Raw genomic sequence first — 13,132 nt, 5'->3', positions numbered from 1 at the left:
GTAATTCTTCCTCTGCTGTCATTCTCTTTTTATATATATCTACTAAGTTTTAGTTAAAAATTCAGTTTATTCCAAATATTGTTATTAAGTACATCAAATAGTCTAGGCATGTGCTAGTCACTGTAGATATTCATATAAAATTGATACATTCTCATGATCTAATATGTACAGTTTGCTAGGAGGTTGCATGATGAATGTACTCATAAATAAAACACGGTAAGTGGAAGTACAGAGAATTAAGGCAGGACAGTGTTTGAGGAAAGATTTCAATATAGAGATATTTTCTGGAGTGAACCTAGCTAGAAGTCAGGCATTTGGAAGGCAAGGAGAGATAAGGAGGGAGGGCATTCACGTAGAAGGGATAACATTTTCGAACATACAGTGGTAAATTCAATGGGTATTTGACTGTCCAGTTTTGCCTTTATGTTTCAAAACTTCTTTAAGCAATATTTTATTTTTTCCTTTTACACATCAATATGATTTTCAGGATGCAGTTTTAGCAGATTTTGATATCCAAAATTTTCTCCCTCCCTCTTTTCTCTCCCCTCTTCAGAAAGTAATAGGTAATTTGATATTGATTATATATGTACTTTCATTTTACATGTTTCCATGTTAGCACATTTGTGAAAGCAGAAACAGGATTAAAGAAACCCCCAAAATAGTAAAGTAGTGAAAAAAGCATGTTTTTACCTGCATTCAGCCTATCAGTTCTGATGTGACTATGGACAGCATTTCCTTCATTAATCCTTTGGACTTATCTTGGAGCATTGTGTTGCTGTGATGAGCTGAATCATCAGTGGTTGATCATCACACAGTGCTGCTGACTCCGTGTTCAATGTTTACCTGGTTCTATTCATTTGACTACATCATTTTCTTTATGTTTCATGAGATTTTTCTAAATTCTGTCTATAATTTTTATTGCACAATAGTTTTCCATTATATTCATATGTATATGACACAGTTTCTGAAATAAATGGCACATGTAGGTCTTTGCTCATTTTTTATGATTTCTTTGGATGTAGACCTAGTAGTTGTATAGCTGAATTGTTTGCTCTTGGGTATAATTCCAAATTGCTCTCCAGGAGAGTTGAATTAGTTCACAATACCCATAACAGTGCATCAGTGTTCTCATTTTCCCATATCCTCTAGATCAAATATTGCTTTTCATTTTTGTCCTTTTGCTAATCTGATAGATATGAGATGGAACTTTAAAAGTTATTTTTATTTTCATATTTCTTGTCAATAGTGGTTTGAATATTTCTTCATATGCCAATAGATAGTTTTGATTTATTCATTTGAAAACTGCTTGTTTATTGCCTTTGAGTATATATCCATTGAGGACTGGCTTGTATTCTCTTAACTGAGACACTTACTAGAAATATAGTTATCAAGGTTTTTCTTTTACTATGCTTCTAATCTTGATTGTCTTGGTTTTATTTGTGGAAACGTCTTTTAATATAATATAATTAAAGTAATCTATTTTACACTTTGTAGCACTTTCTGGCTCTTGTTAGGTCATAAACTTGTGATGTACTTTAAGTGTTTGGATGCCATACCACCTTGTGCATATACAGTTAACACTGATAATTATTTCATTTTTTATGGTACTTTCTTTTTTAAAGAGAAGTAGTTTCCTTATTTCAATTAGGACTATTTTTACTTTTATTTTGTCTGAGATCAGAATTACTAACCATGCTTTTCTTTTTATTTTAATAGAAGCAAAATTTTTGCATCTCTTTGCTTCACAACATAATTGTAACATTCTGGTTTTTGATAAACTCTCTTATCTGCTTCTATTTTATGGGACTTTTTGTCCCATTCATATTCATAGTTGTGATTGCTAACTTTGTTTTTCCTTCCTTGAAATTTTGAAATTTTACTTTTCCTTCTCTCTCTTTCTCTCTCTCTCTCTCTTCCCCTTTCAACAGAATTTTGCTTTTCTCTCAGCTGCCTGTCCCAAATTATTTATTCTTCTTCCCTTGAATTTCATTTGTGTAAAATAGATTTCTATATTTAACTGCTTTTATGCATTATTCTCTCTTTGAGCCAATACGGATGAGAGTTAGGTTCAAGTGATGCCCGCTGTCTACCCTTTCATCTTCTCCTGAAATGTAATAGATATTTTCTACCTCTGCATTTGAAATAATTTACCCTGTTCTACCTCTTCCTTCCTTCTGTACTCAGTATTCTCCTCTTTCTTGTTCCTTAATTATTTTTCACATTACTTCCTCAATTTCACCTTATGTTTGAATCCACTGTCTATGTATATTCTCTCTAGCTGTATTATTAGTGTAACCATTATAGCGATGTATTTAGTTCTCTTAAATCCCTTGTGGTTTCTCCCCCCACCCCCTGAAACCCATTTCTTGTTTGTGCTTCTCCTGAAACTTGATAATGAAGATCAAATTTTAGGTTTAATTTTGCTCTTCTTATGAAAGCTTAAAATTCTTCTAATTCCCGGAAAGACTTTTTTCCGTGAATTCTTGGTTGAAGTCCTAGCTCCTTTGCCTTCTGGAATGTCATACTCATCATCTCAGATCTTTTAATATTATATTTACTAAGTCCTGGGTAACCCTGATTGTGGCTCCCTAATATTTGAATTGTTTCTGATTACTTGCAATAATTTTTCCTTGACCTAATAGTTCTCTAATTTGGTTAAAATTTTACTTGCAGTTTTTATTTTAGGATCTCTTTTCTAAGGTAAATAATAGATTTGCTTAATGTCTACTTTGCCTTCTGTCTCTAGGATATCAGTGTGCTTTTCCGAGATAATTCCTTCAAAAATTCTGTCCCATAGCTTTTGATTATGGATTTCAAGTAGTTCAATGATTCTGAAATTTTCTTTCCTGCTTCTATTTTGTAGGTTGCTTGTTTTCCCAATTAGGAATTTCTAATTTTCCATTCGTCTGAATTAAAAAAAAGAAGCTTAATGACTCCTAGTGTCATAGGCTTCTACTTCTCCAATCTATCTTTTAAGGAGTTGTTTTCTCAGCTAACTTTTATTACTTCCTTTTCCATTTGGCCATTCTACCTTTTCAAGCAGTCTTTCTATTTCCAAACTGCAGATTGTTTTTCTTAATTCTCTTTCATCTCTCTCCTATCTTTTCCCAATTTTTATTCTACCTTTCATATTTGATCTTTAAATCCCTTATAGAGCTTTCCTATGAGTTCTTCCTGAGGGTTTTGCTCATAGGTATTCTGACATTTTTGTCCCATATCTTCTGAGGTTTTGTCTTCATTTTCTCTTTGATCTTTGTCAGCATAACAACTTTCTATGGTTAGATTCTTTTTGTCATTTTTGCTCATTGTTTTTGTCTTTTTCCTTTTATTTCAAGGGACACTTAGCTTAGGCTTCCTGTGTCAGTGACTTAAGGCCATGACCATTTGCCTAGTGCTATGCTGATGTTGTTTTGAGGTTAAGGTGGGACCCTCTTGTCTGCTGTTGTACTCAAGACTGAGGTGGTGGTGGAGTTGCCACTACTGGAGACTAGGTCTGTTTCAGCTTATCTGGTGCTGAATAATGGTCCTAGTCATGATGTCTTGTATGCACTTTGGCCAGTGGGGGCATTTCTGTTTTCCCGGGGCTATAATAAAGCATGTGGGGGTCTGTTCAGTGTCCTCTATGTGTTTATCCAAGGCCATGATGAAGTAAGTTGCAGTTCTCAGAGCTGGTGTTTGCTCTTTCCCCTAACTATGTTGCACATGGCAGTTCCCGGTTCTGATGTTTTGCTGCTCCACCATCCTGGAACTCAGAATATACCACTGGTTTTTTTCAGGTGGACCTTGTTGTTCACTTGCTTCCTTTCCTGGACTGTGTTCCACTTTTACCTAAGTGGAACCACGCATTTCTTGCTGATCTTTCAAATTTTGGGGGCTCTGAGATTGATTTGCCTCATCTTTTTACTGGTTCTGATGTTCCAGGATTTGATTAAAGGTGCTACTTTATGTTGTTTGGGGGTGAATATGAGATAGTTAAATTTGTTTAGAGCTGACTCTGCCATCTTGGATCCAGGAATTCCTCTACTTCATCACCTTTTATGTGAACAGCCCTCATATTAGAAAGCCTTTCTGTAATCAATGTACAGGTATATGTGCACTTCTGAGTGTAGAGTTTCTAAAGCCCAGGGCCTTATATCCATTCTTTCATCATTCCATGAAACAAGAGCTCTGTGATGACCATCCTACTCCGAGACAATGTTTAATTGTTCAATTCACAGCTAGGGTACAGATCCTATTTATTTTGTAGGATACTAAGAGAGGAGATCAGGGTTGACCCTGTGCTCAAATCATATTTAGAAATATGAATCAGTTATTCCCTTTCAATGGGAAGGTCATTCATTGGACAATTTTGAGTCAAATATTTTTTTTCTTCAGTTCACATTTTTCTTTAGTTCACATTGAACAGCATGGCCTCAACCACTCGTAATGATTACGGGTCAGCCTCTAAATTTTAATGCAGTTATTCATTGCAATAGTTCGATTGCTTAACAGTAAGACATTTAGGACACTTTATTTACTTTTTTTGTCCTTTTATACTGCAAAAACTCATCCGTTTGCTGGAATCATGTACTGACTGCTGGACTTGGAGACAGGAAAGCTCTGAACTGGAATCCTGCCCCAGGCACCTATTACCTCTATGACCCTGGAGAAGTCATTTATCTTTTTTGGGGAGATCAGTTTTCTCCTTTCTATTATGGTGATAACAAAAAGGTTAATTCCACATGGCTACTGCGAAGATCTGCCTTGATGTTATATGTAAAACCCTTTGAAATCCTTTCATCAATACATGTATACATATAGAAAACACACATATTCCAACAATAAACATATATGCATACATTTTATATCAATATAATATTTAGCCATTCCTACATTCATGTTTAAGATGGTTCCTGCTGGAAATGATTGATGGGTTAATTTCTGAGAATATTTTTCTGGAGTTGTAGAAGAACAACATAAGTCAGTCACAGAAGATCTGGACTAGTGTGTACAAAGTAACCTGGCATTTGTTTCTGACAAGAATATGAAATTATACAATAAAATACATAAATTAAAAATATCTTTTAAACTAATTACCACAATCAGGATAATTATTTACAAGCCTCACATTGTATCTCTGTGTGAAGATCTCTGGATACGTCATGAGACAGTTTTCTCTGCACATGGCCTCTGCTCTTGGGGAATTTGAAGTAATTTGAGAATCTGGAGAATACCCTTCTCTTTGATGCTATGTACACATGTTCAGACATCCTCATGGGAATATAAATGATACATATTTCCCCATCATTTTCTATGAAACAAAATTTCTTACCTTTGCCCTTTTTCTTTGTTTTCTTCTGCTTCTTTTTCTTGCCTGCCTTCATCCATTCATCTCTCCCTCCTTTGATAATTGTTTCATTTCCTCTCCCTTTCCTTCCTCTCCTTGCTTTGTCCATTACATTCTTTTCCCCCTTTTTCATTCTCCTTCTTTACATTATTTTTTTGGAGTCTCATATGATATGTTTTTTTAAATAATTTTTATTTATGTCCTTATGTTAAAAGGAGGTGACTTAAATGCATGACCATGGACAAAGGTACTTCTTAGTCTTTCTGTGATGGAGATGCTGTTTTGGTTATTTAATGCTATGAAGACAGATTAGGACTTTGAAGTATCAGAAAGAAAAAAATCAAGCTTAGCTATGCAAATTTCTTAGATAAGGCAAATTAAGAAGTGTTAATATTGGGTTATAATTTGTTTTTGAGTCTTTAATAAAGAAGAATATATACCATTCCTTGACCTTATGAAAAGGCAGAACACTTTCTAACGTTTAGATAGATCTTACCTGCTGTGTTTCTGGGCCCATTTTCATTGTGTTATTCTGGCCCTAAGACTTGATTAAAGTCGATTTCACCCCTCAGTAACCCAGACACTTTTGCTGGTTTGGAGAAGTGATTGAAGATTATAAGACTTGCACCCTGAAGAAGAACATTAAAATCAAATTGCTTTCCTTCCTTTGCACAGATTCTGCTACAGCCTTGAGACTGGTGAATGGAGGAGACAGATGCGAGGGTCGAGTTGAAGTGCTGTACCAAGGATCCTGGGGTACTGTTTGTGATGATTACTGGGATATGAATGATGCCAACGTAGTCTGCAGACAGTTGGGCTGTGGATATGCTGTGTCAGCTCCAGGAAACGCCCGATTTGGACAGGGAACTGGCAATATTGTAATGGATGATGTGAGATGCTCTGGATATGAATCCTACCTGTGGTACTGTCCCCACAAGGGGTGGCTCAGTCACAACTGTGGACACCAGGAGGATGCCAGTGTCATCTGCTCAGGTAGTGTTTCTCTGGGAACCACCTCCCTTTTCTTTTCTGGAGTGCATCTAGTCTTCCTGGCTGATATTATTCTTGTCCTGAGTTTGTTGAGAATGCCTTTTTGCCCAGAAATACCCACAAGTTTCTCATAGCTGAAAAGTTCTGAGGATCAGGGATTGTTGGAGTTAAAGAGAAGACTTGGTTGGTAGTTCACTATTCTTTTTGAAAATGATGGTGATCACAATTCAAAGTGGCGGTTTTTTAGGGAAAGGAGCATGCTGGGAGAAGAGTCCTAGATTGACAGGCAGAGAATTGGGTTATATGAACTTTGGATTTTGTCTACTTTCTCTGGGTCACAGTTTCTTTATAGTTAAAGGGAATAACCCAGACTGGTTCTTTTTAGATTTCTTCCAGCACTTAATTTATTTTTCTATCACCCTATGACTATTGTCCTTTTGTAATTCCTAGAAAATTTTAAAGGTAAAATTTTTACTAGGATTTTCCCCAGATATTTTGAATCCAATTTCTTTTTTCTCAAATAAGGGAGTGCTCTTTAAAATTGAACAAGATGAAGCCCTGTAGTAAAAAAAAAATGAACCCTGAAAAAACCTTTATCTGTTGTAAACTATTTCTAGTCTTTCAGAAAACATCCTCCTTTCACTTTATGGCCACAATCCTCAAGTATAAAAATGTTTTGATTACTCAGATGAACAAAAATACATTTTACTAGAGGCAGCTAGGTGGTGCAGTCGATAGAACCCTGGCACTGTAGTCAGGAGTACCTGAGTTCAATTCCAGCCTCAGACAAGTAATAATTACCTGCCTGTGTGGCGTTGGGCAAGTCACTGAACCCCATTTGCTTTGCAAAAAAAAAAATACATTTTACTGATGGCAGTTATCTTCTTGATGCTATAATCAAGGAAGACTGGAGTTTGAATGATCATGAAAGGATCTCAAGCCCGAGTTATATCTAGTGTAAATGTGGATCCTAAGTGGAACAGATGTTCAGTGATTGGTTAAAGATCCCCTATCTAGTTAATGACAAAGTGTTGAGTCTCTAAAAGATATATTTGTTGCTTGTTAGCTAGAGTGCTCTTAGTCTTAGTTCTTGATCTCTCATTGGTGTTTATTGGGTTTAAATCTGAGATAGCTATGTCATATTGGTTAAAATTTAAAACCGGCACTGTGGACAATTATGTGGGTAAAAGTGGCCAATTTTCTTTGGCTGTGAAATCAACCCACAGAGCTCAGTGACCTCCCTTAAAATGAATTGGCTTTGCACTACACTCTTGGAATTCTTCAAGGAGGGATTGCAGAACCAAAACCAAGTTTGTCATATTGTGGATTGCTTTCATCCATGAGTTGGCCGAACTTCCTGTCAGGGTTCCTTTTAAGTCTGAAAATCTGTGTCTTTGTAAACCTGTTGTTGATCTTTATCAATTCCTTTGTAAATTGGGTTTTTCAAATTCTTTATATCCAAGTCTCATTTGATTTTTTCCCTTATTGCAGCCAGTACAACAGGTATACCCACCATTGGTAAGTCCATCTTCTTTCTTTTTCAACAGCATGGCTTTCTTTATGAGAGAAATCATTTAATTTTCTACAAATGTAGAGAGGTGTTTTTCTCCTCTGTAGTGATGTCTGTGAGATGAACAATCACTTTGTTATGAAACTTGATTTTAATTGTAGCTCCCAAATATTTCTTCCAAGCGGCCTGGTTCCTGTGATTGGTCCCAAATTTTATCTTCTTGGAAGTTTCTTTATGCCTTTAGTTATTTCAAATGGGCATTTGTTCTTTTAATTCTTTCAGTTTTACAATTTGACAAAAGAGGAATTCTATATAAACAGTCATCATGCCTAATTTTCATTCTAAGACTTTCTAGAGATACCTAAGTGGTCATTTCTAGCAGATTATATGAATCATTCTTAATCTATTTTCTTTGTAGTTTCAAATTGTAGATTTCTCTTGGTCTTGTCTACTCTCATCTTTTTTCTCTTCTGATTTTAATTTCTTGTCTGTTCTCTTTTGCCTTCCTTCTTTCTCCTTCCCTTCTCTTTCTTCAATTTTATATTTAATAAAAGCTTGCCTTACTTTCATTGCTCAATTCTCAATTTTTTCATGTGATAGCATGAATAATTACTGTGGTTCCTCCTGCTATCTATAATTTCTTATGTTTTTAATTTCTTTTTAATATATTTCTTTTCCTTTCCTTCAGTTCTCTTAACTGTCTTCTCTCTCTTTCTTTCCTCTTCCCTTCTTTCTCTCCCTTTCTGTTTTTCTTTCCTTTCCTTCCTTTTTATTCTTTTCCCTTAACTTCATTTTCCTACCTTACCTGCCTTGTCTCTTTGCTTCCAGTTCTTTTTTATTCTCTCCCTTCCTTTTTTTCTTTCCTTTTTATCTCTCTTCCCTTCCAGTTACTTCCCTATCTCTTTTCTTTATCTTCCTTTTTCCTTCCCCTTTTTATCTCCCTTCCTTCACCTTCTATTCTTTCCTTTTTATTTTTCCCCTTCCTTCCTTCCTTCCTTCCTTCCTTCCTTCCTTCCTTCCTTCCTTCCTTCCTTCCTTCCTTCCTCCCTCCCTCTCTTTCTTTCTTTCTTTCATTTATTCCTTCCTTCCTTTTTTCTTTTCCCTCACTTCCCTTTCCTTCCCCATCCCACCCTTTTCCCTCTTTTTCCTTTCCCCATTATTTTTCTTTTGCCCTTTCATTTGCCTTGCTTTTCGTCTATTCCTTTAATCAAGAGCATGTTACTGAGTTTTATTTGATTTTAGTTTTTTAAATAAATGCCTTAAATTCCAGGTTATTTGCAAACTTCTTCAAACCTGTCGTTAAAAAACACAGAATGTGATTAAATTATATTTTCATCATGAACTATCTAGGGAAGTGCTTCTGATGTATAGCCTCCAATCCTGAGTTGAGACTGAATTTGTATGTTTCACTTCTAGGACCATCAGAATTTCCAACTACTGAGTCAACTATTCATGTAACAACAAGAGGTAATGCTTTCTATCCTGTCTTTTCCTTTTTCTGTATCTGTAATAAGTTGTAGTCAGAGAAGAGTAGAGACATTTTGAAATACCAATTAAATTTATTCCAAAGGCTTTTATTAAGTGCATTGAAAGCTCAAGATATATGCTAGTCACTGTGAATAGATATTTACAAATGAGCAGTAACTGAATTACTTTTAATCTTGTAATGAATTTTTACCTTTTAGGATCAACAGCTTTTCCCACTTCCCAGTCACCTTTATACACAACAATATATGGAACAGGTAATTCTTCCTCTGCTGTCACTCTCTTTTTATGAATATCTACTAAGTATTAGTTAAAAATTCAGTTTATTCCGAATGTTGTTATTAAGTGCATCAAATAGTCAAGGCATGTGCTAGTCACTGTGGATATACATATAAAATTGATACATTCTCATGATCTAATCTGTACAGTTTTCTAGGAGGTTGCATGATGAATGTACTCATACATAAAACAAGGTAAGTGGAAGTACAGAGAATTAAGGCAGGACACGGTTTGAGAGAAGATTTCATGATAGAGATATTTTCTGAAGTGAACCTAGCTAGAAGTCAGGCATTCTGAAAGACAAGGAGAGATAAGGAGGGAGGGCATTCAGGTAGAAGGGAGAACATCTGGGAATGTACAGTGGTAAATTCAATGGGCATTTGACTGTCCAGTTTTGCCTTTATGTTTCAAAACTTCTTATATTAAGTAATATTTTATTTTTTCCTTTTACACATCAATATGATTTTCAGTATACAGTTTTAGCAGATTTTGATATCCAAATTTTCTCCCTCCCTCTTTTCTTTCCCCTCTTCAAAAAGCAATAGATAATTTGATATAGATTATATATGTACTTTCATGTAACATGTTTCCATGTTAGCACATTTGTGAAAAAAGAAACAGGATTAAAGAAAAATCCAAAATCGTAAAGTAGTGAAAAAAAGCATGTTTTGACATCCATTCAGTCTATCAGTTCTGATGTGACTATGGACAGCATTTCTTCATTAATCCTTTGGACTTATCTTGGAGCATTGTGTTGCTGTGATGAGCTGAATCATCAATGGTTGATCATTGCACAGTGCTGCTGATTCTGTGTTCAATGTTTACCTCGTTCTATTCATTTGACTACAACATTTTCTTTATGTTTCATGAGATTTTTCTAAATTCTGTGTATAATTTTTATTGCACAATAGCTTTCCATTAAATTCATATGCATATACCACAGTTTCGGAAATAAATGGCACATGTAGGGCTTTGCTCTTTTTTTATGATTTCTTTGGATATAGACCTAGAATTTGTATAGCTGAATTGTTTGCCCTTTGGGTATAATCCCAAATTTTTCTAGAGGAGAGTTGAATCAGTTCACAATACCAATAACAGTGCTTCAGTGCTCTCATTTTCCCATGTCCTCTAGATCAAATATTACATTTCATTTTTGTCCTGTTTGCTAATCTGATAGATATGAGATGGAACTTTAAAAGTTATTTTTATTTTCATATTTCTTATCAATAGTGGTTTGAATATTTCTTCATATGCCAATAGATACTCTTGACTTATTCATTTGAAAACTTCTTGTTCATTGCCTTTGAGTATATATCCATTGAGGACTGGTTTGTATTCTCATATCTTTGACTGCATTCACAGAGACGCTTGCTAGAAATATAGTTATGAAGGTTTTTTTTAATATGCTTCTAATCTTGATTGTCTTGGTTTTGTTTGTGGAAAACTCTTAATATAATATAACTGAAGTAATCTATTTACCACTTTGTAGCACTTTCTGGCTCTTGTTAGGTCATAAACTTGTGACTCACTTAACATCTTCTTTTAGTGTTTGTATGCCATACCACCTTGTGCATATCTAGTTAACAATGATAATTATTTCATTGTTTGTGGTAATTTTTTAAAAAGAAGTATTTTCCTTATTTCAATTAGGACTATTTTTACTTTTACTTTGTCTGAGATCAGAATTACTAACCATGGATTTCTTTTTACATTCACAGAAGCAAAATATTTGCATCTCTTTGCTTCACCACATAATTGCAACATTCTGATTTTTGATAAACTCTCTTGTCTTCTTGTATTTAATGGGACTTTTGGTCCCATTTATATTCATAGTTATGATTGCTAACTGTGTATTTCCTTCCTTGAAATTTTGAAATTTTATTTTTTCTTCTCTCTTTCTCTCTCTCTCTCTCTCTCCCCACTTAAACAGAATTTTGCTTTTCTCTCAGCTGCCTGTCCCAAATTATTTATTCTTCTTCTCTCCAAATTCATTTGTGCATAATAGATTTCTATACTTCACTGCTTTTATGCATTATTCTCTCTTTGAGCCAATACGGATGAGTTAGGTTCAAGTGATGCCCGCTGTCTACCCTTTCATCTTCTCCTGTAATGTACTAGATATTTTCTACCTCTTCATTTGAAATAATTTACCCTGTTCTACCTCTTCCTTCCTTCTGTACCCAATATTCTCCTCTTTGTCTTTCCTTAATTATTTTTCACATTATTTCCTCAATTTCCCCTTATTTTTGAATCCACTGTCTATGTATATTCCCTCTAGCTTTATTATTAGTGTTACCCTTATAGGGATGTATTTAGTTCTATTGAATCTTTTATGTTCCCCCCCCCCCCAACCCATTTCTTGTTTGTGCTTCTCCTGAAACTTGATAATGGAGATCAAATTTTTGGTTTAAATTTGGTCTCCTTATGAAAGCTTGAAATTCTTCTAATTCCCTGAATGACTTTTTTCCCTTAATGTTTCTTGATTGAAGTCCTAGCTCCTTTGCCTTCTGGAATGTCATATTCATCATCTCAGATCTTTTAATATTATATTTACTAAGTCCTGGGTAACCCTGGTTGTGGCTCCCTAATATTTAAATTGTTTCTGATTACTTGCAGTAATTTTTCCTTGACCTAATAGTTCCCTAATTTGGTTAAAATTTTACTTGTAGTTTTCATTTTAGGATCTCTTTACTAAGGTAATTGATAGATTTGCTTAATGTCTACTTTGCCTTCTGGTTCTAGGATATCCGTGTGGTTTTCCGAGATAATTCCTTCAAAAATGCTGTCCCATATCTTTTGATTATGGATTTCAAGTAGTTCAATGATTCTGAAATTTTCTCTCCTGCTTCTATTTTGTAGGTTGCTTGTTTTCCCAATTAGGAATTTCTAATTTTCCATTCTTCTGAATTAAAAAAAAAAGTTTAATGACTCCCAGTGTCATAGGCTTCTACTTCTCCAATCTATCTTTTCAGGAGTTGTTTTCCTCAGCTAACTTTTATTACTTCCTTTTCCATTTGGCCATTCTACCTTTTCAAGCAGTCTTTCTATGTCCAAACTGCAGATTGTTTTTCTTAATTCTCTTGCTTCACTCTCCTATCTTCCCAATATTTATTCTACAATTCATATTTGATCTTTAAACTCCTTTTAAAGCTTTCCTTTGAATTCTTCCTTAGAGTTGTGCTCATAGGTATTCTGACATTTTTGTCACAGCTCTTCTGAGGTTGTGTCTTCATCTTCTCTTTGATCTTTGTCAGCATAACAACTTTCTATGGTTAGATTCTTTTTGTCATTTTTGTTCATAGTTTTTGTCTTTTTCCTTTTATTTCAAGGGACACTTAGCTTAGGCTTCCTGTGTCAGTGACTTAAGGCCATGACCATTTGCCTAGTGCTATGCTGATGTTGTTTTGAGGTTAAGGTGGGACCCTCTTGTCTGCTGTTGCACTCAAGACTAAGGTGGTGGTGGAGTTGGCACTACTGGAGCCTGTAGGTCTGTTTCAGCTTATCTGGTGCTGAATAATGGTCCTAGTAGTGATGTCTGGTAT

At 34.9% G+C, this 13,132-nt stretch overlaps 1 protein-coding gene across 1 annotated transcript in view; it reads left to right on the top strand.

Annotated features, from left to right (window-relative positions):
* Positions 1-13,132, top strand: part of LOC141521177 (scavenger receptor cysteine-rich domain-containing protein DMBT1-like) — a 135,704-nt gene that overhangs the window by 50,826 nt on the left and 71,746 nt on the right. The window contains 4 exon segments of the mRNA XM_074233436.1: positions 6,002-6,319; positions 7,808-7,834; positions 9,243-9,293; positions 9,512-9,568. Coding sequence (XP_074089537.1) covers positions 6,002-6,319; positions 7,808-7,834; positions 9,243-9,293; positions 9,512-9,568 — 453 coding nt within the window.

Source organism: Macrotis lagotis, chromosome 4 (assembly GCF_037893015.1).
Source record: "Macrotis lagotis isolate mMagLag1 chromosome 4, bilby.v1.9.chrom.fasta, whole genome shotgun sequence".
In the NCBI taxonomy this organism is placed as follows: domain Eukaryota; kingdom Metazoa; phylum Chordata; class Mammalia; order Peramelemorphia; family Peramelidae; genus Macrotis; species Macrotis lagotis.
This window is presented reverse-complemented; position numbering and strand designations above follow the sequence as displayed.